Genomic DNA, 23,138 nt, shown 5'->3' on the forward strand with positions numbered 1-23,138 from the left:
CTAGTTTTTGTTGGTGAATTTTTTGACGACTATCAACATGGAATTTGTTAATTAACAGTAATAGCACAGTGCCGGAGCAAATAACAACAATTATTACCTCTTTCGATACCATCCAAGCCCTTTTCAAGCTCACTCATGGGAGGTCCAAAGCTGAGACGGACGAAGTGATGGCAAGGAGATTCAAACAGTTCGCGACGATGGGCGGGCTAAGTGGAAGAAGACATTAGAAAAGGACGAATGCAGAAATTGCATTGAAGGTTTTGCAGCCTTACGTTGACGTCAAAGAAGATACCAGGGACGACAATTCTAAAAAAGGAGGAAAGAGAGATATTTCCTCAGATCAGTAACAGCGCAAATCAAGATAACTGCATGGCTTGATGAATATTTACACTTTCTCCTTTAAGCACTCTTCGAAAAAGTTGAGACCGATGTCAAGAGGTGCAGGCAGCGAGCTAAGATCCAGCCATATGTAGAATGTAGCCTCGGGAGGTACACGGACCTTGAGTCCAATTTCTTCCAGTCGCTTCAGGACATAGTCTCTCTTGGCTCTAAAGTGCTGTTGCAAATACTTTGCTTCGTTTCTATAGACTGATGGGTCCAAAAGCGGGATAGCTGCTAGCTGCAGAGGATGGTTGGCACCGCCTTTTTTAGCCCGTACAGATTAGTGAGCCTCTATGCGTTGATACTGATAAGACACCATTCTTTTTCTCCCACCTTCTAAGAAGGAACCGCAGCTCTGCATAGACGAAATAACGTCCTTTGGTCCAACGATCCAACAGATGCGCCAGCCGGGAAGCTAAATTAAGCAAATTGTGTGTGAGTTTGTTTGTCACGCGAACCTGCTCGACGTGAAAACATTACGCGAAAGTTCTTTGTGAGACCATCGATGATGATGACAGGATCCTCGTCAACGTCTATGTTGCGGTTGCAAATGTTTGAATGTGAATCAACGGTACATAGAAAAAGGCGTGAGCTATATTTACCTTGCACATATTCTGCAATGCTGACAGTTCGGCCGTTCTGTGACTCGTCATGCGTATAGATGTATGCCGAATAGAATTCTAAGGAAAGGTTTTACGTCAGAGCGAGATATACACCAAGGTCATATGTACGGGATATGATGAGCACGCACCGTCCATGACAAGCGTTGTGTGTCTTTCTCTTGCGATAGCCACCAATTCTTTCAATTCACCATCTTCGATCACTTGACCGGTCGGGTTGCGGGGATTCGATGCAACAATGAGACCAAGACCGCGGTTAGAGACCTCTTTGCGGATGGTATCAGGGTCGATGTGGTACTTTGACTCCTCATCCAAGGTAGTAGGAATGGGGACAAAGCGCTTGAAAACTGAAAGCATCTGCTCGTATGCGGTATACTAGAGTAATTCGCTGTCAGCATCGTAGATGTCGTGACATACTCGTGGGTGCTCTCCTGATGTATCGATTTTCTATTTTTTTCCTCTTTATCTTACCTCGGGCAAGAAATAACCAACGTTGATATCGCCGATAGCAGCTGCAACGCGCGTGAGGCCAGCCCGCCCGCCTGGCACGATGCAGACCTGATGATGCGATATTTATTAAACAAATAACTCGAAGACCTTATTAAAAAGGAGCCGCGACTTACATTCTCATAGGTATACTTTGACTGCTTGTCTGAACGGTAGATTTCATTGTAGAGATTGGCGACAGCTGTGCGAAGTTCCTTGATACCAGCAGTTGGGGCGTATTCAAAGGCAGCAGTGGGGATTTCGATCTTGTTCGGCTTGTCCGCACAGCCATCAATGTGTCCGACTGCAGATAAATATAAATTATTCATTTATGGTTAATTTATCCTGTCGCGTATTCATTTTATCGTCATGCATATTCTTACCTTCCGGAGCTCCTTGTCCAAAGTTCGCTGCAGCAAACCGATACAAAGGAAGAAGGACGGACGATAAAGTGTTAGGTTTCTGTGTCTGTTTTCACTACTAAGTGTATATATCTATCTACCCCATGATTCGTCACCGTAGGTAAAACCATTAGCCATGGCTCTGTCCATGACATAAATCACGCCAGTGGAACCAGGATGCTCTATTCCATACGCTCCAATCTTCCTGTCGGCTTTGTTGGCATTGCCAGGAGCGCTGCGTAGCAGTTGGTGTGCGCGCGATTCAGTCTCGCTGTAGCCGATCTTGTCAGCTTTTTCTTTTAGAAGTTGAATCATCCATGCCTACGACCAACCTTCGGATTTGTTGTACAACTCGCTGTGCGATATCGTAGAAATGGAATTTTCTCGCGCTTGATTCGCTTTTAGGGGTGCTCGTTCCAGACATGATCCGTAGAAAACAGATAAGGCAGAAGAAGTGTGTGTGTGTGAGAGAGAGAGAGAGGAGGGAGGACAGCGTGCACAGGCAATGAAAGGAAGCCCGCCTTTTATCGGTTTGTGCAAGTCAGAATGGTGGTCGGTGAGTGTCTGTGTGCAGCAGCGCTGGGAAAAAATGGGTCCGAGAAGGGCACCGGGCTTAGCCATTTTCAGACATGGACGTCAAGCTATCGCTACAGATGCCAAGATCAAAAATAGGTGTCTTGTAATATTTGGGTTGTAAGTTAATTTATTGACATGTGCACGGTCCTGCTGCTAGCTTCGAGCTATTTTGAGCGGCATTTGTCGCCATCATCGCGTGCTAACAAGAGACTACCATGGTCAGACTACGAGGGTGAAGGCGAATAAGACGTTGGCTAGCAGAGGTCCTCATACAGTGGCTAAAGAAACGCTTGAGTTTACGACCCCTTTGCTGGTCGGAACATTCTAATAAATGAGGCAGCAACGGGACCAACCAGCCGTTCGGCAAAGAAAGGGGTCAGGGCTACAGAAATTGCTATACGCAGCGGCATCAACACCTTTGCAAATGATAGAGGAAACGCAATTTAGTTCCAAAAAAGGGAATAATAGCAGATGTACGTTGGCCCGAAATTACCTTGACCACAGCGTACGATGTTGCCAAGTTGACCATGACCCGACTGTCCGCTGGGAGCGGCTCAAACCCATACCGTGTCCTAATTTTGCTCATGATTCTATTGCCTTCAGCTACTGCCTGCTCTGGAACAGGTACGCGGACCTCTGAGTAATCTAGAGCATAGTACACAAGCGGCAACGGCACAATGGCGGTCACTTCGTGCAGAATGGCAAAGCTCGTCATGTACGATGCCGGCTTGTCGCGGAACTGCTGTGCATACTTGCGCCAGCCTCTCATCTGCTGCTGGCTCGACGCACTAGTTAGTCTCCTTTGACTGATGTCGCGGATAGATTGACGAAAAGGTACTGCTGCTGCCGCTTTGATACCGAGACCACCAAACATGGACACAAGCCGGTGAGAAAGTCGCGCGAAAAATTTGCACGATAGTTGTTCTAGACTGTACTTCCCACTCAAGTACCAATGCTGCCTGATATATACTGCTACAAGATGTAGAATTTCTTCTCGATGCACACGTGTTTATTTAACTTGCGTCCGAGACAGTAATTGTTTCCTGCTGCAGGATCGAAAAGCCTTGCACCTGGGTTCCTGAGATGTTGCCAGATGTGTTCCCTTTCATAATCTGTACCAATAAAACTTTCGATTAATCGTGAGCATATGGCTTCGACAAATTTTGTCTTTAAAAGAGGGTTACTGACATTATCGTTTAATTTATGATGAACGATCGATAATGACGCTGCAAAGTCTCTGATTAAGATTTCCGCATGCTACGTGTCTGTGATACATTGCACGGTGCCCCCGTATGTTTGTGTCCAATATTGGTAAATCCCTCATCAAGGATGGGCACGGAAATAAGAAAATAGACACGGCGCTTGACATAAAGAGGAGGATACAGGATCTGTGACCTTAAAATGTTTAAGAGTAGTAAGCAACTTTACATTCGAACAGCGTACGTCCAAGAGCGGAGCCACACGAAGAAGGTCTCTATCGATCAGACAAATATGCAAAGGAACACTATAAACAACCAGATGAGGATGAGCATAAGGGATGGGGAGTTAAATGTGAGGAATTTAGGATTACAGGGAGCTGGATTGTATTCAATAAGCTCTACTTTGCATGCAAAGCCGAGCTTATCGCACATTGTATCCAAGGTTTTCTGATAAGGAGTGTACTGGGTCTCATGAAGAAGAAGGTGAAGCGGAAGCGGAGGATACTGGATGGTTATTGTGAATCTTTGCATGTCTTCGCAAGTTGCTTACAACAGAAAAGTGGCGGCCGCAACCTTCAACAGGGCACTTGAAGGGTTTCTACAGTTGTCGTTAGGAGATTGTATACATCTTGTACATTTTGCGGTTAATTTTATTTACCTCGCCAGTGTGGCTGTACATGTGCGTCGTCAGTGAACTGGGGCGTGTAAACTTTTTGAAGCACACGCTGCACTTGTACCGCTTTGGAGTTGTAGAAGAAACTTTCGTGTTGAACGTCGCCATCATGTTTTGCAACGTGCTGCTGTCAGACGTAGGCGAAGAAGACCGAGATGTTGCGCCAGACGAACGACGTTTGTAAGGATAACTCTGCATAGTTGTCTGATAATGCTGTTGCCGGGACGGCGAGCAGAACACCGGGGATGTCGAATCGACCCGCTTGTTCTCGCTACTGCTGCTTCCAGCTAGCATAGGCTTAGTTGGCGAAGGTGCCATCAGTGGACCTGCTTGCGTGTGTAAGCGAAAAGGCGATCATTCTAGGAGAATTAACACGTTACCAGAGAACATATAAGGATGATATCCAGTCGGGAACTCGGGGCTGAACGCAGTTCCTGCTGCTGGACCAGCCAGCTGCGGACTGCTGCCAATATTGTTGTTGCTGTTGCTGCTATTGTTAGCGGCGGTGGCATTGCTGCTATTGCTGTTGTACCTGCAGAGGTCGACGGGCAAGCCGGACTCTTCCTGCAGCGGCTGTGGTTGAGCTTCGCGTAGATATGCTTCTTGGGTTGTCAACACTGTTCGCGGCAGAGCTCGCTCGTCGTGCATGGGCATCGGGGGTGTGCCGGCAGAGACTTGTACGGGAGAAGTCTGTCGAAGGTCGAACGGTGCTGTGCTGTATACAGCGGTGGGCATGGGTCCCGACGCAAGCGTACGAGATTGATGGGGCTGCTGTACAAACGGTGGTGACATGTAGGTTGGGTAGGCTGCGTGCGTCGCGCCAGCCGACGTCACTGCAAAACCAAAGGAGCTTGGATGATCAATCAAGGCGGGACTAACTGGGCCTGCCGTAGTCGCCGGAAGTGCGATGCCTGCAAACAAGTCTTGCGGTTCGACGATGCCTTTGGTGGAATACGGTTGTACGGGATAACTCGCGTGTGGAGCAGGTGCGACGCCTCCACGGGGGTAGCCAGGAACCGCCTGTGAGAAGTTGATATCCAAGCTCATACCAGGGTAAACGGAAAGCATTCAAGCGAAGAGGAGATACAAAGGTGAAGGTGAAAGGAAAGTGTACAATGGAGACCAAGCAAGCCGGTGCTCTCGACAAGAAAAGCAAGGGAAAACAAGAGAAATAAAAGAAGGGAAGAACGATTTCCACGGCACGCCGTTAAAATGCTGAGTAGATCTGGATAAAGCAAAGGATCTTACAAAGATCGACTTTAGCAAAAGAAAAGAAAAAGTTTGAGATGAATAAAGCAAAGAAGAAGAAAGATAAAGTAAGGCTTATTTGGTTTACTCAGGAGGTGATTGCAATCTCGGGCCGCTGGACTAAAGAGGGAGGCGAAAAAAAGTACGAGAGGAGGTCACACTTGCACGAGGCTTCCATAATCCTCATTGGCAAGCATCAACCTTGAACCCAGTACAGCATGCCCGAGCAAGGTCGCACCAGACCGCGCTTGTTACACAGTTCGCCTAGGCACCAAATTGACGGTACCGAGACTAATGGCAAATTCATGTTGTTGACTTGCAGAAAGCTTATTAGTATTCATGTGCCAGCACTCTAAGATCCATGAACGCACCTAGAATTGAGTTATTTACCTCGAGGACAAAGTGGGCGATTTTATTAGTTATTGTTTATATAACGTTTGTATTATTTCTGGAACAGATGGTCCTCCGCCGCCAGCCAGGTCCCTGTATTATATTATTGCCATAAGCATCCTCGTTTCCAGAAACTCTCGAACCAGCATCCGACAACTTGAGCTTCTCTCTTTTCCCTTTTCCTCCACGGGTCTTTATTTTCCCGGAAGAGAGGAATGGAATAAATATAAGTTTCGCGCGCGAGCTCTAATATCTCCTCCTTGTTCTATAGACATTAATGTCCATCGAACAGATACTTACAGAACTTTTGCATGCGTCATTGTCAATTTTGGATAAAAAACTACTTGCAAGCTCGTAGAAATCGAAAAATTTCAGTCTGCATATGTAGTTGTTTGACAGCGAAAGGGCTAAAAACGAGCACATAACCGGTAAGAATGTGCACCTATAGGAGGTAAGGCGCTGAAAAGTGATTATTGCTTTACTTTTCTTTCCAAAATGACAGCTTTCCATATGCTTATTTGAACAGCAATGATAACACACTGCAGCTGACGCAATCCACATTTATTTGACTTTTCGGTCCACTTACTTGCCATGAATCAGATCTCAAAATCATGGAAATCATGGGAGAGGGAAGGGAGCTTCAAAATTTGATGGATATAACGGCACAGTGTACTATCCAGTCTCCATGATCATGAAGTTTTCCAATACCATCATAATGATTTGGCTAACAAACGGAAGAGATCAGAATTTGAGAATTGACGCGATAGTATTCATGTCCTCTACTAAAAAGCTCTTGTATGGATTACTTGCCATTAGAGCAATGGATTGTTGCAATTGGCCAGACATGTCACTGGAAAGGAAAGTTCACATCCCCGAAATATCACTTGGTGTACTTCCATCAGATCCACCAGTGATTGTAGTCGCCAACCATTGAATGGATGCATCCACAGGGAAACTGAAAGCAGCGTTAAAGGCCAAGATATCAATCACAAATCCCAAAGGTTGCGCTGATCCATGTTTCAAGCTAACAAAAAGTGAAACATGGCCACGTTCATGCGAGTCACGGCGCACAAAAGGACGACGGAGCTGATCCTGCGGGTTCTTCCGCACATACCTCTTAATCGACCCATAATGTCCACCCCGCGAAGGCGAATAGAAACCGATGTCATGAAGCTGTAAGTATTCATTTGTGACAAAGAACTGCACGCAATCCAGGAAATCTGACTGCTGTTAAGCTTAATGAGCGACTATGAAGTCACACTCGTCAATGATAACATGCAGGAATTCTATGTTCGTTTCCACGGTCCTTCCGACAGTATGTATCATGGTAATCTGCTGGGCTATGGACGTCGCTGCTAACAAATGACTTGTCCAACAGCACCGTTTACGGGAGGTGTTTGGAAGGTTCACGTCGAATTGCCTGATCAGTATCCCTATAAGTCTCCCAGTATTGGTTTCATGAATAGAATATTCCATCCAAACATCGACGAAGTGTACGTAACATGAAAGCAGAACATGTTGAAATATAGATAACGGTTACTTACGGGACATTTCATTGATGTAGGAGCGGCTCAGTATGTCTGGATGTCATCAACCAAACTTGGAGTCCAATGTTTGGTGAGTGGGTCTTCAACTGGTTACCCGGGAAAGTCTATCTGATCTCTGACGGCTTTCTTCTTTTTTTTTCGTCTGAAATAGATATGATCAACATCTTTGAGGTCTTCCTGCCACAGCTTCTTCGCTACCCCAACCCAACAGATCCTTTGAACGGTGAAGCTGCTGCTTTGCTGATGAGGGAGCCCGCCAAATACGAAGCCAAAGTAAAAGGTGAGAATGACGAAGGACCGTCTATTTAGCATACAGTGTAGACACTAATGCCTTACTTTGATCAAACTAGATTATGTAGCACGATATGCAACAAAGGAGGCAGCTGACGCAGCAGCAGACGAAAGCTCTGACGAGGATGAAATGAGCTCTGTAAGTTATGCTTCTTCCGACGACGAAGCTGCTGGTATGGAGCTTTAAAAACTGTGCCTCTTGAATGGAAACGATGATATTGCTTTCTCCTTTCTTTCTTTTTAAACTTTTCCCTTTCTTCCGCTCCCTCCTCAATGCTTGAACGAATTCACAATAAAGACGTTCAAACTACTCCCAATATTCCAAACAGGAGGGTTTAACTACAGTTTTGACGTGATTAGTTTTCACAACGCAAGCAAAGATATATTATGCAATTATGAAATCAGTGGTTTTCATCTCGTAGGTGATAGTCTTCCGGCCAACGTTGGTTATCTCCCGTTGGGGAATGATGAGACACACCGGATGGGTATGTCTTCCAATTTTCAAGGTCACTGTCATACTTGTTTGTCTTTTGCGTATCCTCGTAGTTTTCGGTCGCCTTTGTCCTCCAATCTAGTTTCTTTTCACGAATATTAAAGTCCTGGTCTTCGTTCAAGGAATCCTGAGCTTGAGTGCTAGCTTTTTGTCCTTTCAAGCTGTGTAGTAGCTTGCTACTTTGCTGCTTGTCATTCTTTTGTTCTTTTGAAGCGTTTACGGACAGCGGAGGAAGTGCTACCCGACCACTTTCCGGATCAGAATCAAACCAGAGCTCTTGGTCGTTGCCTTTTGGAACAGATCGCGGCGGAACCGCGACCCGAGCCTTTTCAGGATCAGGATCGAACCATTCCTTTTGCTGATCGCCTGTGTCAGCTTTTGTTCCTCCGTTGTTATTGTTGGTGCGCTTTAAGCCTTGCTTTACAATATCGGCGTAGGACGACAACGACTGCGACTTTGTGGCAGCGCTGTTCGTGGTAACCGTATCCGGCCGATCCTTCCAAACGTAAAAGGTTCCTTGCAAATCATCGTATGCACCGTCCGATGCAAGGTATTCAACGTCATGCTGACCACCGTCTTCTGCAGGCTGATATCCAGCGGCGGATTGTTTTAATGAAGGCTTTTCCCTGTTGAAGAGAAATGACATTGCTCGCTCCGACCACGAGACTCTGCGCTCGGATTCTACTGCTGCTTTCGGGCGATCTACGCCTGGACTCCATGTGTTGAATGTATCGGCGAGAGCATCTATAGCAGATTTTTCAGACGGTAGATATGTGGATGATCTGCGAAACGCTGCAAGCAAGGTTCGATAATTAGAACAAGAGAATCCAAGTAGTACAGTCTAAAGTATTGCACCTTACCATCTTTTCCAGCTGTTTCCACTCGGCTGACTAGAGATGACTTCCTTTGCTCCGTTATGCTCGGTCTCCAATCCTTTCTACCCTTTGGCAAGGGTAGTTTGCCTTTGCCTTGGCCTTCGTTTTCTTCACAGTTCTCGAAAGTGGCGTAACCTCCACCTAGCGTATCATCGATGTTTACATCGCCGATCTGGTGTTCACTGTGGTCGTTCACACGACTCCTTGTTGGAGCCTGCAATGGACGATCCTGAGGACTGTAGCTCGAGTGTGTATCGTTTGTGTTATCTTTGCGCGGCATTCAGAAGAAAGAAAATAAAAGAGAGAACAAGAAGAATTGACCTCGGCAAGGGTGATGAGGAGGGGCATTTCCATTTTGACAAGGGTCCTTTCGAGGGTGTACTGGGTTTCCTTTTCCGTTACTGGTATTATACAATGAAAGCATCAATATCTCCTGTGAAAATGCAAGCAGAAGAATCATGAATCGATATTTTGGTTCTTCTGACTGCATGCTAGTTGTTGAAGTTCAGTGCGAGCAGTTTATCGCAGAGATTTAAGTGCATCTTAAAACCTTTTGAAAATTTATTGATAGAAATAGAGATGAATATCCTATACCGACAGCTACACGGTACTGATATTCATTCAATCAATGTTGATTCGTAGACATTAAACAATTTAGTAGCTGGGCCATCCGTCCTCGTCCCCAAATCGGTTTCACTCGCCGACATTTGTTCCAAACCTCTTTTCTCCCAACTTGACCTTTCGTTTCCACACCGATCTTAACATACACCATCATGGATATGGACGTTGAAGCTATGCTGGAAGCTCCCTTCCGGGAGAAATCCGTATGTATTAATACTATTTTCCTTTCACAGCTAGGTCGATTGACGCTTTGCATAGAAGGAGAAGGAAGCGTCGCATGACGAAGGACGAGACAGTTACGATCGTGATCACCGGGACGACGATTATCGGTAATCTCACCATATTTCTTGCTGTAACAATGCAGCACACTAATAAACTTGTTTTTTATGCTGGTATCAATTGAATAGGTCACATCGTTCCAGCAGTCATCGTTCCTCACGCTCCCCTTCGAGGCATTCCCGATCGAGGTCGCACCGCTCGCATTCGAGACATAGTAGTAGAAGGTATTATAGTCGATCGCGCTCTCGCTCACGTGGAGCACGTAGACGCTCTCGCTCGCGTGATCGAAGACGGTATAGTCGCAGCCCTAGACGACGAAGCCGTAGCCCCAGGAGACGCAGTCGTAGCTACGATAGACGAGAGTAAGTGTCTGCAGTAGGATCGGATGCCAATTAATAGCTAATTCCTGTATGTGAAAAATTAGTCGAAGAAGACGCGCCAAGTCTCCCTCGCCACCTATACCGGAAGAGGATCGCGATAGAAGAACGGTGTTTGTGACACAGCTGGCTGCTCGCTTGACGTCTCGTGAGCTGGAGGAGTTCTTCTCGCAGGCAGGTCGTGTTCGAGATGCTAGGATTATCGCGGATCGAAACTCGAGACGCTCCAAGGGGTGAGTATGTCGATAAAATCCATTATTCGATTGATACAGATATTAACGAGGAGGCAGTGTCGGGTACGTCGAGTTTTACCAAGAAGAGTCGGTTCAAAATGCCCTAGCCATGTCTGGCCAGAAACTTTTAGGTATACCTGTTCTGGTACAGATGTCTGAGGCGGAAAAGAACAGATATGCTATGCAAGCCGAAAAACAGGCGTAAGTTACCATGGAATGTTGGTAAATTATGCGTTTCTGTTAACTCCTCGATGAATTTTTTTGCAATAGTCTTTACGTTGGCTCTATACATTTCAGTCTCACCGAAGATGATCTTCGTCAGATTTTCGAACCTTTTGGTCCGTTAGAATATGTAAATCTTCACAAAGGTAGGGAAGGCAAATTTGGAGAAATTGGTTTCTCTGTGCAGCATTAACTAGACTACATTTGTACACAGATCCTGAAACAGGACGATCTAAAGGATACGCTTTCATCCAGTAAGTAAAGCGATAATCATACCAAACAAGGGTAATTAACTCTTGAGCGACGTGCTAGATTCAAACATGCCGCAGATGGCAAACAAGCATTGGAGAAAATGAATGGCTTTGACCTTGCTGGTCGTCCTGTGAGTTCTCGCATACCGGCATTTTTTCTCTAATGAGCGTTACTAATAGTAATTATTGAAGCTGAAAGTTGGTCTAGTTACTGAAAAATCTTCCTCAGGTCATTACGGCAGTTTGGATGATGATGGTAAGTGACTGATTACGATGGTTTTATATGCATAACTGGTAACATATATTTTGCAGAGACTGCTGGTCTTGCTCTCAACTCTCTATCTAGAGCCGAATTGATGCAGAAGCTCGCAGCTCGACGCACTGATGTGATGGAAGACAACCCACCTCCGCGACCTGAGCCTGCCGCGCCGTAAGTTGTTCTTATATCTCCTACATTTAACATCAGCTAACTTCAATAACTGTTTCAGAGCAAGACCCAATATTCCCATGAAAGCTGTCCGTACTATTATGCTCGATAATATGTTCAATCCCGCTGAGTAAGCTACATAAGAACTTGTTCTCCTTTGTTATGCAAATGATTAACATTTTATATAGGGAAACCGACCCAGATTGGGTGAAAGACTTGGAGGCCGACGTGAAGCAAGAATGTTTGCAGTTTGGTGATGTCGAACATATTCACGTCAATGAAGATTCTTTGGTAAGGATTCGATAACATTGAAAAGAAAAGAATGGTTATACAAACTGACTGATCGTTGTCGTTTCAGGGCGAAGTGTACCTAAAGTTTGATTCAGTGGGTGCAGCGGAGAAGGCCATCAACGCCCTGAATGGCAGATGGTTCGGTGGAAAGAAGGCAAGTATTATTGGATGTTGGTTGGCAAACTTGCTATGCTAACTATGTGCTGTAGATTTCCGCAGTTTTCGTACCAGAAGCTATTTACAATGCAAAATTCTCTCTTTAGGTTTGGTTTTAGAAGCGAACGGGCGAAACAATTAATGCAAAATGTGAATAAATATTATATTTCATCAGACCGTGGGATCTTTCCTCTGATTTCTTGGTATATTTCTAGCAAGTACGTAGGGATGAAGACTGCCAAAAGTTTTCGAGAGTTTTTTTTGCCGTAAACAATATTCTCATCAACTGTATAGATTTTTATTATAGAAGAAATTATTTTTTGAAAAGACTGTATAGTTTTCTCTGCCAGGAAATGTATCGTGCTCCGTCCGCAAAACATACAAGTCTAGATATCGCATGATGTAAATAAGATTGGTTACAAAAAAAGTCGCTTAAGAATTCTAGTATGAATTTTCAAAGTGCCAATGCTGGCATCCAGGGCATTGTGGCTGAAATATGATTTGTGCACTACTATGCTGTTACTCCACAGTCCCTGAAGAAACAAGTCAAAGCGAAGCAAACTTGTGTGCAGTCAAGAATTACGTGCAAATTGGCGTAGCTTAGCAACATGTGCAAGTTATTAATAGGTCCTTTAGGCACAGGGGTATTGTTTCACAAAATTTACCTTTTCATGCTCGCTTTTGGCAGACGGGCTGGCTGCTGCCTTTCGCCTTTTATTTGCCAACTTTGCAAGCATGTTTTGGAAGAAGAAAAACAAGGACTCATCATCTGTGTCTTCTGGCTCCACGAATCCGTTTGAAGCAAGCAGCACACCGAGCACTCCTTACACACCTTCCGAGTACGAAAAGCAACCGGCAAGCAGACTAGGAGATGGAGATGGCTACTCTGCAAGCGGTGGCAGAGGTGGTGGCCGTTACGGCACTCGACAAGATGACGAGGCAGACCGCAATCAACTTTTTGGCTCTCGACCTTCGGCGAGGAATCCGGACGCTTCTTATGAGTACAGCGGCGATGGAGGCCGGTATGGAGGCAGTCGGTATGCACAGCAAGAAGAGGAAGACGAAGAAGTGGCCAACATTAAACGGCAAATCCGTGATGTCAAGCAAGATTCTCTGGCAAGCACACGAAATGCTCTGGCCAAATTGCATGAAGCTGAGGCTGCAGCGAGTAATACAATGAATATGCTCGGCGAGCAGTCCTGTAAGTGGAAGAAATTTGTGATTTAGAGGAAGTGCAGCAAATCTGATACATATTGAAAAATAGCTCAACTTGCCAACGTCGACAGAAACCTTGATTTATCAAAAGCTTATTCGAACCGTGCAGCTGCGCAGGCTGAGGAGCTGAAACAGCTCAACAGATCTATTTTTATACCCGTTGTCAAGAACCCGTTCACACGTGGCAAGCGCGAACAGAGAGAACTGGATCGATTGCGACAAGAGCAAGCTGAGCACATGGCAGAACGCGACCAGATCCGACAGGCTGAATATGAATCGAACGCTCGTATCGAGCAAGCACAGCGACGCAACGAGCGGGTATCGGCAAACGCTGGTTTCCGCCGCGGCCGCTCAGAAGCGGACAGAAGAAAATATCAGTTTGAAGCAGACGAAGAGGATGATGCTGTGGAGGATGAGATTGATCGCAATCTGGATGGCATCAGCGAGTTTACCGCCAAACTAAAGAATATGGCATTGACCATGAACGAAGAGATTGACAACCAGAACACCCGTATTGAAAGAATGGGCGGCAAAGTTGAACCTCTCACAGAAAGATTGGCCGCAACGACCCACAAACTCAACAAGACTAGATAAAACCGATTCTTTTTCTTTTTTGTATCATTCTATGCTTTGCTTCGAAGATGATTATAAAGAAGGACCAAGATATACAAAAATGGGGAAAAGAGTGTGGAGGATAGGGGTGAGGATTGGATGAAGATTACTAATTTACACAGCAGTAATACGATTAAATTATTTGGTTTATCGCGGAGACGTCAACTTTTGCTTGACACCCTTCCAGAACGCTTTCTGTCCGGATGTCTTGTTTCCAGGACCCTCCAAACGTCGCAAAGCCTCCATGTGATGATCGAGGGATGTGTCGTCGTTGTCGTCGAATTCAGATTTCAAGTAGCTTGCATAAAACGAGTCGACTTGGCTAGGAATCTGGTTTTTGTAGCCGTTCTCGCCAGAAGACCAGGATGTGACGGGTGAGGAGCCGCCGGAGGCCAGAGAAACAGGTGATGTTGTTGAAGCAGCTGAGGGAAGTGGTGGAAGTGGTTCTCTCGGTGGAGCAGTTGGAGGAGGCGGAGTGCTTTTGCCATCAACGGCAGGACGTGCCAGCTCTGCCAAAAAATCGATCGATGTCGTCTGTTCGCGAGCTTGCTCGTTTAACAATTGCTGTGTTAACTGTTCATGTTCTCTTAGCAACCGCTGTTGCTGAGGAGATGCACTTGACGGACTGGCCATCGTTCGAGCTTGGCCGACTGCGGTGGATATTGCCAGACTTGCTCCTCTGGGTGGCCGCGAAGCTGTCCGCTTTGAAGCCGATACTGGCGAAACCGATGATACGTTATTGTTGTTGCTGTTCAATTTGCTCTCTAAAGTGGAAATTAACTCGTCTTGTTTGCGAAGCACTTGATGCAATGCTTTGTTGTGCAGGCGCTGCTTCTCCAGTTGAGATAAATAATCCTGGACGGCATCCTTGGTGAATTTATCGTATGCGCGTAGTTGCTCAGTCAAGAATTCGATCTGTTGTTGCGGGTCCTTGAGCTCAGCAGACTCTGTATCTTGCTCGTGTTGCGGCTGCGGCTGATCCTGTTGCTGTTCATCCTCCTCCTCTTGATCGTCGGACTCAACATAGTCACCCAAAATGCCATGCAAAAATTCGCCGTTTTCTGACTGTTCGTAACTGCCTTCTTCGTTGATTGATTTTTTGTCAAAGAGATCGGAAAGTCGATGCTGAAAAATTGGCGAGACGGGTGTGTCGAGGCGTCCCTGGCCTTGACGTTGCATTCGCAGTTCCTGTTCGAGGTTATCGCGCTCTTCCGAGACTTGTTCCAGCTTTTGTGCGAGGTACTCGACACGGATTTCATAATCGCGGACTTTGGTTGCATCGGATGCGTATAGCTCTACGTCAGCCTCCAATTGCTTGATACGGTCTTGTGCTTGTTGGTATTTATCGAGAGCTTCTTCGTACATGGCTGTCAGTTCCTGGATGAGCACGTCGATCGAAGTGATTGGCTTGTTGGTACGCTTCCGTATGCGGTCAGGCTCTTGCCTTGCATTTGCGGTAGTGCTGTGACTGGTCCATGATTTTGACGGCGGATTTGATGCATTACCGTTTAAAAACGCAACGGCAGCCTGCACGCTCATGGAGGGACAAGGAAAAGGAAGGTAAGGAAGGAAGAAAAGAGACGCCGATCTCTATTTTCGCTTCCAGGATTTACTTTGTGCAAGAGCTGCAGCTGGCCAATCGATAAAATTTGGTGCTCGTGGATTTCAAAGAACTCTTGTTCTGATTAGGAAACTGCAGGCGTGCGTCGAAGCTTGCGTTTCCTGCACCATCATTTTCCAAAGCGCGGGGTTCGTTAGCACGGTGACAACCACTAAACCTTTTTTTCCTTCTTACCTTTCCCTGCCTTTGCCACCTTATGAGCACTAGCCAAGAAGAGCCTCCGTCGTCTGATAGCAATGTTGCATTCAACACTTTCATTGGTGTCCTGATTTCTGTGTGTGGCAATGTAAGTTCCAACCATTCAAACTGCCACCCGTCTGGATTCTCACTGACACATAACAGGTACTTATATCGGTTGCCTTGAACGTGCAAAAGCTCGCTGTAGGTCTATCGGCAAAGATATTAAGTTCGAATGGATCTTAACATTACTGCGTAGCATAATAGAATTCAAGAGAAAACCGTAGCGAGGTACTTTGCAAACATGGATGAGCCACCGCGATGGATATCGACGACGCATACATATTACACTGGGACAGCCTTTTTTCCGGACGACGGATACTCATCCACTCGGACATCTGAGGAATATCCACGCTCTGCTGAAGAGGAGTTGGAGCAGCGAAAGTTGATCATGGCAATGGCTCAAGAGTCTCGAGGCGGCGATTCGGATTATCTAAAGTCTCAACTGTGGTGGTTGGGCATTTCTCTCATGATACTGGGAGAAGTTGGAAACTTTGTAGGCAAGTCGTGTAACGCAGTTACTCTCTGAAGTTCCCTGTTCTCAACCGCTGCAACTGAAAAGCATACGGGTTCGCTCCAGCATCAACAATTGCTCCGCTCGGTACGACGACGCTGGTTTCCAACGTTATCCTGGCACCTCTGATACTCAAGGAGGTTTTTCGGAAAAGAGATCTTCTCGGTGTTGTACTGGCTGTGCTTGGTGCAGCAATGGTCGTCCTAAGCTCCAACGGAGAGGAAACGCCGGTGAGTGATTAAAGCACGAAGAAAAAAGTTTTTGCTCGACTTTGCTCAAGTCCGCCATAGTTGTCCCCGGAAGTGATTATTGATGCCCTCACGCAAACAAGATCTATCGTATACTTTATTGCAACCGGTATTGCTATCACCATCTTAACATTGCTGTCCCCAGTATACGGTTCGAGAAGCATCATGATTGATCTTGGTCTTGTCGCGATATATGGTAAGAAATGAATGCTTCCTGTTGGGATGGACATTTTCCTAAACTGGCAAACATAGGCGGATACACGGTCTTGTGTACCAAGAGTGTTGCATCTCTGTTAAGTCTGACATTCATTGCCATGTTTGCGTAAGTCCAAGAAGAGTACATGCTGGCAGCTTGTATTGATTGCTCTTCATATCAACAGATATACAGTTTCATATCTCTTGATTCTTGTCTTGTTTGTCACCGCTGTTTTGCAAATCAAGTATCTCAACAAGGCATTGCAGCGCTTCGAATCGACCGAAGTTATCCCGACTCAATTTGTTCTCTTCACAATATCAGCTATCATCGGAAGCGCCATATTATACCATGATTTTGATAACATGAAAATTGACCAGATGTCGCGGTAAGTCTCAAAGATGTGGTGAACGCCGTTCCACATCGTTAATCTTATCGTAAAGGTTCATGACTGGCTGTGCTGTCGAGTTTTTGGGCGTCTATCTGATTACTTCAAAGAGAAACAAGCAAGATCAGCAGTATCAACCCTTGTCAATCAGCGCAGATGCTAGCTCGCAGATAGAACAGGAGGGAACGTCGAATGGTCCTAACCATGATCTTGAAAGTTCAGTGCCTGCAGAAACCGCACAACACATCGCTGCCGCAACTAGGCCAGCTCGTCACTCTCTTATCCAAACTACTACACAACACGAAGCTGACCGTCCTGCATTGCGAGCTTCTTCACCGCCCGAGGAATGGCCTGGAACGTTATCCTTCAACAATCAAAGGTTAGGACATCGGCGACGACGTAGCTCAGTCTTCCGCGGTATATCCCTGACGTCCCAGTTGGTCGACCGTATGAACGACGAGCCGCCTGTGAATCGTCAGTCGATACAACTTCCACTTTCGTCACCGACGTGGCATTTGAAAGGTCATTTTCGCGGCGACTCTGCTCTGGGGTCACTGTTTGCAGGTTTGACCGCACCTCTGCCACCACAACCACAAGAGTCAATCTCTACAACGACCGATGCCGATGCAGTGGAGATCGAGATACCAACGGCAACGACACTCTCTTCACAGCGTAACAGCGAAGATGATCGTGAGCTCCTTCCAATGAATACCTCAAATTCCAAGCGGAATTCCGCCAGACTCGTTGATATCGAGGAAAGCGCAGAGTACAGAGATCTCAATTAATCAAGATAATCACAAGAATCGCAGATACCCATCTATACCCATTTTTTTCTCTCGCAAGTTTGTAACGGAAAAAGAATTTTACTCTATCTATTTGTATATCCATTCGCACCGTAGCATCCCCACCCCGTTCAATTACAGCATACATGTGCACAAAGAAAGAGAAAGGAGAAGAAGAAAGAACAGCCCATTTATTCTGCAACCTTTCGTTTCTTGTTCTTTGGTCGATTCTTCTCTGCTGGTGCCTGGAGTGGCTCAGGAAGATCCAGGAACTTGCGCAATCCAAAAATACTGTACAGGTCGGGCATGGTATCAACTGAATGGACAATGTCTAGTTAGCAATCCTGTTAACCAGTGTTCATCATTCCCTTTTTTACTCACCGAGTCCTGCTTCTGCCGCGTTGATTTTGCTGACGCGGGCATCGTCGGATGGGACCTGCACCATCTGAAATAAAGGTTAGTACATAAAAACATTTGTGATGAATCAATAAAGAAATTCTTGCAAATACCTTGTTTTCCTTGTATTCAAAAGCGGTCACCAGCGCATTAGACTCATTTGATGGAGCCAAAGTTGCCCACAGTAAGCCCTTATTGTCAAAACAAATATCAAGGACTGGATCAGGAGTTTCTAGTGTGCAGTCGTAATCGAAGCCCTTGCTCTCATCGTTCCATCGAAGTAGAAGGATAGCCGGCGTTCTAAGGATGGATTACTTAGTTCACGAGAAATACGCACACTCAAAGATCCTTTCTTTACTTTGCAAAAGCAACAGCCAAAAGTTTGTAATTTTCTTCCAAAGCAAGAGAAGCAACAATGGGGTCCACGGAATTGGCATCCGTTGCCTAATTTCCCTTTTTTAGTCTTGATGCATTTCAGGATTGCCTTTTGTTCTTGACATTACCTCTGGTGTATACTGTTTAATGTATTGCTTGATATCAAGGTTTGAAAGCTGCTGTCCTTGCAAATACTTCCAGGTTCGCAAGCTGCCATCACCTCCAGCGGATACCAAAACATCCCCGTTCCATGGCACGACCTTGATGCACGTTACGACGTCGGTGTGTCCAAGACAGAAAGTCTCGATGTTGTATCCATTCGGATAATGGCTCACACGGATGTGTTCGTCACGATCAGAGGTAACGACAAATTTATCGCCTGGTGTCAATGCCTAAGGGCTATTGAGACAACGGAGCAGCAGCAGACAGAAGATGTTAAACTGCACCTACCATGTCCGTAACCATCGACACATGTCCAACGATAGGCGCCATCTTTGCGTCTTCGCCTTCCTTTTGCTCTTCGACTGGATGGCTAAATTCCCTCGCATTCATTGAGTGTCACAACTCTCTTTTCTTAAGAAATATGGATGCAGCAGCAACGTACCAATAGACATCGCCGAATTTATCAGCAACGACGATCTTGCCTGCTTCGTCAAAACCAAGTGCATTGACGCGCTTGACAGCTGTCCGTGATAATTTCAGATCCCACGTGTTTGTATCATAGACATTGATCTGCTTGTTGTCGCCTGAAGTTGCCATAAGCGAACCATCCTTGCTGAAGCCTATACTCTTGTGCTGCTCGGTATAGGTTTGCTTCCGTTCGCCGGTGTAGGGACGCACCAAGTTTCCCGATCTGTCATTTTCAGTGTTGTTGTTGGAGAGACAGTTAAGACCATATTTTGCCGATTCTACTTACGTAGAATCTACGACGAGGAATTCAGAGCCATTGGCAAAAACCAGTTGCGACTTGGTGGGATGTCGTGCCACTCGAGTGAACGGGATTCTATGAGCCATTCTACAAAGTAGTTATGCAAATATGCGAGGAGTCCAAGTGGCTTTTTACTGCCTAAAAAGAGGGACGACTAAAAGATTTCAATCGGCAGACCTGCTCACCATCAACTGGACGCACGACGTACCGTAGTAAAGGAAATTTGAAGTATGGATACAGTCCAAACAAAGTACATAGAAACCTCGCTGGATTATCGTGCAAGCCGTTGTGCATTCAGATATTCTAATGCATCTTAATAAAAGGTCACTTCCTAGCAAATCTGGTCGTTACATTGCAATATATCCGGCTTTTTCCCCAGCTTAAGAATCATTGCCGTTCAGATTGAAAAAGCCAATGCTGCAAAGGAACAAAAGAAAGACTGATAAAGATGAGTTTGGGTCTTTTATATGTATGCTGAATTTATCGTTTCATGCATCGTCAGCGTACATTCGTACATTGTTCGATTTAACATTCTCCACGAACCATAAGATTCCTCTAGCTGGTATAATTGTCACGCCGTAAGTAGAAAATAAATAGTAACAATTACATAACGAATATTTATATCCAAGCTTCCAATTCTAAAGATATACCTAAGCAATGACATGGAGGAAGATCTGTCAAGCCGGAGATTCAATTGCACGCAGGGCACTCCAGTAATGTCGACCGGTCAACTAATGTAACCCTCCCTTTTGCGCGCCTTAGTATGTATCGAAACCATGTGAGAAGGGCGTTGGGAGGGGGGAAAGAAACATATGAACGAAAGCCTTGAGCAGCAGATGAATGGATAAAAAATGGATGGATGGATGAATTCGACTGGATATATGCGATTTATTGGATGGTGGATTGACACTAATGGAACGCGCGTAATTAGGCAGAATGCTTATTCAGAAACAAAACCGAAAGGCTATTTACGAGGCTCTTTTCAAGGGTAAAATTTCAGCATCAAATAACGTTCAGCAACAGAGAGACGGCATGTATTAAAGAAGAACGAATATAGACGGTGCATTGGTCGCTGCCAAGGACTTTAACGCCCCTAAGCATCCCGACATTGACGTTCCCAACCTCGAGGTCATCAAGGCTATGCAGTCTTTGACCTCCAAGGGCTTCGTCAAGACCCAATTTTCTTGGCAATACTATTACTACACTCTTACCAACGAGGGCATTGACTATCTCCGTGAATGTAAATATACATTTGCATAGCAACACTTGTATGGGCCATGGGAATTGACATATTTTTGTTTGATTCATCTAGACCTCCACTTGCCCCAGGAAATCGTTCCTGCTACCTTGAAGAAGACCGCTCGCCCTGCTGCTCCTCGTCGTGCTTGTAAGTGATGTCTGTCGATAGCGGAACACACAAACGAATACTCACATGCGATGAACTTTCAGTCGGTGGTGAGGGTCGCGAAGGTGCCCGTGGACCCCGCGGTGACCGTGATGATTACCGTCGCAAGGAAGGTGCTGGTGGTGACTTTGAGCCCAAGTTCCGTGGTGGATTCGGTATGTAGAATTAACGGTTGAATTGCTGGTATCGAGAATTAACCGAGAGAGTACCCACTAGGCCGTGGTCGTCGCGAATAAATGTAAACGTCGCAAATAAAACCACTCATCAGCTGCAACAGCATGTGAATAGCAATAAAAAAGGACAGCGTGGATTCACGAAAACAAATCATCACATTATATGATCATCGACAAGTGTGGATCGGCATTGAAAATTGCGCAATATGTTTGATGGGGAGGATGAGTGGCAAGAGTGTATCTATATGATTTGAAATTGGTTTACATTTACAGTATCTGCAACTTTAAAACTCAAAGATTTCAATCTAATTTGTACTTCTTGATCATTCGCATCTACGTATAATGATAGCATTGCCGGTGTTTTCTAGCGGAATGATGTGTTCTTTCTTTACGCAGATCTTCGCACGTCTTCAAAATGGGAAGTAAACGTTGTAATATCAAAGAAAGATCATTGGATGGCGTTACCAATGGATCGAGTAGCAGAGTCCGGCTTAACAATCACTGTGAAACACAGTAGAATAAAGACTACTGAGTTCCAAACAATCCATGCACTTTTGTCTTGCTGTTGCAACATGGAGAATTCAGCCACTAGCACATTGACACCTGAGCAGCGGGAGCGGATCGAACAAAATCGTCTCAAAGCTTTGGAGAAACTAAAGACGAAGCGGAAGGCGACCAACGTCGCAGAAACAGGCTCCAGCGACGATGTAAAGAAGCCTCTGCCGAAACGATCACGGTGGACAAAGTATTACGAGTATGATCTAAGTACAATGGTGGATTCCAAAGCTGGCTTTATTGTCGAAGATACCCTAGAAGACGACAAGGTCAAAAGCCGGCGTGAAGAAACGGCAAAGATCGTCCAGTTCATTCGTATGTTGTCATCCTTGTCAGCTGGGCAGTCTGGAAATAATTGGGCATTGACATGGCCTTTTTGTGCTATCTCTAGCAATGTCTGCAGATCCGACAGAGAATCCAAAATGCCGGGATTGTGGTTCCATGGATATTGATCCGACCTTCTTCCAAGTGTTCAATCTGTCGGTATGTCGAGCCTGTCGAGATAAGTTTCCGGAGCGATATAGCTTAATTACAAAAACGGAAGCCAAAGAGGTGCGTAGTAAAAAGATATTAAGGTTTTTCTTAATTTGGTAGTCGCTGACGTATGTACCACTTTCTACAGGATTACTTGTTAACTGATCGTAAGAAATACCTGATACTGTTAGGAAACGAATAGGTCGCTTATTTGATCGTTCTCTAGCCGAGCTAAGGGATACCGAGTTATTACCACATTGGTCAAAACCCAATCCAAGGAAAGCGACATGGAATAATATGATGCTGTACGTGCGGGAGATGGTAGGAATATTCACGTCGTCACCCGAATATACAACGTATCTGCTGAATTACGACTTATGCATTGCTTTATTTCAATTAGGTCGAACAATATGCCTTCAAAAAGTGGGGAGGAGAACAAGGCTTGGACGCAGAATACGAACGTCGGGAAGCGCAAAAGAAAGAAAAGAAGGATAAGAAATTTAAAGAGAAACTTGCAGGCGAGTTCTCGATATCCTGTACAGTGACGGTATCGGCTGTCCTCGTTGTTAACGCTTTTGAAAATAGATTTAAGACGGCGAACGATGACCAGTTCATGGGAACGAAAACGGCAACAGGGTCCACACAAGCATACGTTTGGCTCGCCAGTTGAGGATCCTGAAACCGGTATAACGACACAGAAATGTCAAGAATGCGGGCTCATCATTGAGTCTGAAGAGTTCTGAACAAAAGAAAAGAAAATCAGGGGGACGAATATGGGAGAAAGAGAGAGCAATTGGCGAGGAAGTCATATGCTCCCAAAACGCAGGAACACATTCGATGCTATTTTTTTTTCTCTCTCTCTCCTTTTTCTTTTTACCTTTTTCTCTCGTCTCTTTCTTCTTTTCTTTACTCTTTACTCTGCATCTCTTCCCGTCCATTGACCTGTATTGCATAAATCTAGAGGTGGAATAATAAGCCTCTTCTT

General features: G+C 45.4%; 14 protein-coding genes across 14 annotated transcripts; 7 read left to right on the forward strand and 7 right to left on the reverse strand.

Moving 5' to 3' along the window:
* On the reverse strand, nt 1-2,312 carry VTP01DRAFT_998 (uncharacterized protein; the record flags this gene model as incomplete). Its single annotated transcript, XM_069389263.1, has 13 exons — nt 1-29; nt 98-206; nt 273-306; nt 390-642; nt 715-796; nt 862-914; nt 984-1,061; nt 1,133-1,376; nt 1,473-1,559; nt 1,625-1,791; nt 1,871-1,897; nt 1,990-2,159; nt 2,221-2,312. 13 exons carry the CDS (start codon nt 2,310-2,312, stop codon nt 1-3), a joined length of 1,425 nt encoding a protein of 474 aa, XP_069238406.1.
* Nucleotides 2,313-2,760: 448 nt separating this feature from the next.
* On the reverse strand, nt 2,761-3,338 carry VTP01DRAFT_999 (uncharacterized protein; the record flags this gene model as incomplete). Its single annotated transcript, XM_069389274.1, has 2 exons — nt 2,761-2,880; nt 2,958-3,338. 2 exons carry the CDS (start codon nt 3,336-3,338, stop codon nt 2,761-2,763), a joined length of 501 nt encoding a protein of 166 aa, XP_069238407.1.
* Nucleotides 3,339-3,865: 527 nt separating this feature from the next.
* Nucleotides 3,866-4,114, forward strand: VTP01DRAFT_1000 (uncharacterized protein; the record flags this gene model as incomplete). Its single annotated transcript, XM_069378314.1, has 1 exon — nt 3,866-4,114. One exon carries the CDS (start codon nt 3,866-3,868, stop codon nt 4,112-4,114), a length of 249 nt encoding a protein of 82 aa, XP_069238408.1.
* Nucleotides 4,115-4,132: 18 nt separating this feature from the next.
* On the reverse strand, nt 4,133-5,383 carry VTP01DRAFT_1001 (uncharacterized protein; the record flags this gene model as incomplete). The annotated part of the gene is made up of 3 exons (XM_069378325.1): nt 4,133-4,261; nt 4,322-4,662; nt 4,717-5,383. The coding sequence occupies 3 exons, from the start codon at nt 5,381-5,383 to the stop codon at nt 4,133-4,135; spliced, it is 1,137 nt and encodes a 378-aa protein (XP_069238409.1).
* Nucleotides 5,384-5,404: 21 nt separating this feature from the next.
* Nucleotides 5,405-5,891, reverse strand: VTP01DRAFT_1002 (uncharacterized protein; the record flags this gene model as incomplete). Its single annotated transcript, XM_069378336.1, has 2 exons — nt 5,405-5,593; nt 5,793-5,891. The coding sequence occupies 2 exons, from the start codon at nt 5,889-5,891 to the stop codon at nt 5,405-5,407; spliced, it is 288 nt and encodes a 95-aa protein (XP_069238410.1).
* A 1,214-nt stretch (nt 5,892-7,105) lies between these two features.
* Nucleotides 7,106-7,999, forward strand: VTP01DRAFT_1003 (uncharacterized protein; the record flags this gene model as incomplete). Its single annotated transcript, XM_069378347.1, has 6 exons — nt 7,106-7,149; nt 7,210-7,289; nt 7,353-7,467; nt 7,539-7,591; nt 7,673-7,801; nt 7,872-7,999. The coding sequence occupies 6 exons, from the start codon at nt 7,106-7,108 to the stop codon at nt 7,997-7,999; spliced, it is 549 nt and encodes a 182-aa protein (XP_069238411.1).
* A 214-nt stretch (nt 8,000-8,213) lies between these two features.
* On the reverse strand, nt 8,214-9,460 carry VTP01DRAFT_1004 (uncharacterized protein; the record flags this gene model as incomplete). Its single annotated transcript, XM_069378358.1, has 2 exons — nt 8,214-9,097; nt 9,166-9,460. 2 exons carry the CDS (start codon nt 9,458-9,460, stop codon nt 8,214-8,216), a joined length of 1,179 nt encoding a protein of 392 aa, XP_069238412.1.
* Nucleotides 9,461-9,953: 493 nt separating this feature from the next.
* On the forward strand, nt 9,954-12,144 carry VTP01DRAFT_1005 (uncharacterized protein; the record flags this gene model as incomplete). Its single annotated transcript, XM_069378369.1, has 14 exons — nt 9,954-10,004; nt 10,060-10,130; nt 10,209-10,442; nt 10,505-10,690; nt 10,748-10,891; nt 10,961-11,058; nt 11,127-11,166; nt 11,225-11,294; nt 11,356-11,419; nt 11,476-11,593; nt 11,652-11,720; nt 11,779-11,881; nt 11,949-12,035; nt 12,091-12,144. 14 exons carry the CDS (start codon nt 9,954-9,956, stop codon nt 12,142-12,144), a joined length of 1,389 nt encoding a protein of 462 aa, XP_069238413.1.
* Nucleotides 12,145-12,772: 628 nt separating this feature from the next.
* Nucleotides 12,773-13,846, forward strand: VTP01DRAFT_1006 (uncharacterized protein; the record flags this gene model as incomplete). The annotated part of the gene is made up of 2 exons (XM_069378380.1): nt 12,773-13,238; nt 13,302-13,846. 2 exons carry the CDS (start codon nt 12,773-12,775, stop codon nt 13,844-13,846), a joined length of 1,011 nt encoding a protein of 336 aa, XP_069238414.1.
* Nucleotides 13,847-14,011: 165 nt separating this feature from the next.
* Nucleotides 14,012-15,403, reverse strand: VTP01DRAFT_1007 (uncharacterized protein; the record flags this gene model as incomplete). Its single annotated transcript, XM_069378391.1, has 1 exon — nt 14,012-15,403. One exon carries the CDS (start codon nt 15,401-15,403, stop codon nt 14,012-14,014), a length of 1,392 nt encoding a protein of 463 aa, XP_069238415.1.
* A 278-nt stretch (nt 15,404-15,681) lies between these two features.
* Nucleotides 15,682-17,850, forward strand: VTP01DRAFT_1008 (uncharacterized protein; the record flags this gene model as incomplete). The annotated part of the gene is made up of 8 exons (XM_069378402.1): nt 15,682-15,771; nt 15,828-15,866; nt 15,922-16,222; nt 16,285-16,466; nt 16,527-16,680; nt 16,737-16,806; nt 16,865-17,065; nt 17,121-17,850. The coding sequence occupies 8 exons, from the start codon at nt 15,682-15,684 to the stop codon at nt 17,848-17,850; spliced, it is 1,767 nt and encodes a 588-aa protein (XP_069238416.1).
* Nucleotides 17,851-18,038: 188 nt separating this feature from the next.
* Nucleotides 18,039-19,632, reverse strand: VTP01DRAFT_1009 (uncharacterized protein; the record flags this gene model as incomplete). The annotated part of the gene is made up of 8 exons (XM_069378413.1): nt 18,039-18,163; nt 18,229-18,292; nt 18,357-18,543; nt 18,602-18,687; nt 18,747-19,010; nt 19,069-19,150; nt 19,223-19,471; nt 19,535-19,632. 8 exons carry the CDS (start codon nt 19,630-19,632, stop codon nt 18,039-18,041), a joined length of 1,155 nt encoding a protein of 384 aa, XP_069238417.1.
* A 385-nt stretch (nt 19,633-20,017) lies between these two features.
* Nucleotides 20,018-21,187, forward strand: VTP01DRAFT_1010 (40S ribosomal protein eS10; the record flags this gene model as incomplete). Its single annotated transcript, XM_069378425.1, has 7 exons — nt 20,018-20,124; nt 20,202-20,282; nt 20,482-20,534; nt 20,604-20,786; nt 20,859-20,933; nt 20,996-21,106; nt 21,168-21,187. The coding sequence occupies 7 exons, from the start codon at nt 20,018-20,020 to the stop codon at nt 21,185-21,187; spliced, it is 630 nt and encodes a 209-aa protein (XP_069238418.1).
* Nucleotides 21,188-21,696: 509 nt separating this feature from the next.
* Nucleotides 21,697-22,896, forward strand: VTP01DRAFT_1011 (uncharacterized protein; the record flags this gene model as incomplete). The annotated part of the gene is made up of 6 exons (XM_069378436.1): nt 21,697-21,994; nt 22,071-22,231; nt 22,302-22,320; nt 22,380-22,474; nt 22,554-22,671; nt 22,739-22,896. The coding sequence occupies 6 exons, from the start codon at nt 21,697-21,699 to the stop codon at nt 22,894-22,896; spliced, it is 849 nt and encodes a 282-aa protein (XP_069238419.1).
* Nucleotides 22,897-23,138: the final 242 nt, after the last annotated feature.

This window comes from Rhizomucor pusillus, assembly GCF_041956525.1.
Source record: "Rhizomucor pusillus strain CBS 183.67 unplaced genomic scaffold VTP01scaffold_10, whole genome shotgun sequence".
Taxonomy (NCBI): Eukaryota; Fungi; Mucoromycota; class Mucoromycetes; order Mucorales; family Lichtheimiaceae; genus Rhizomucor; species Rhizomucor pusillus.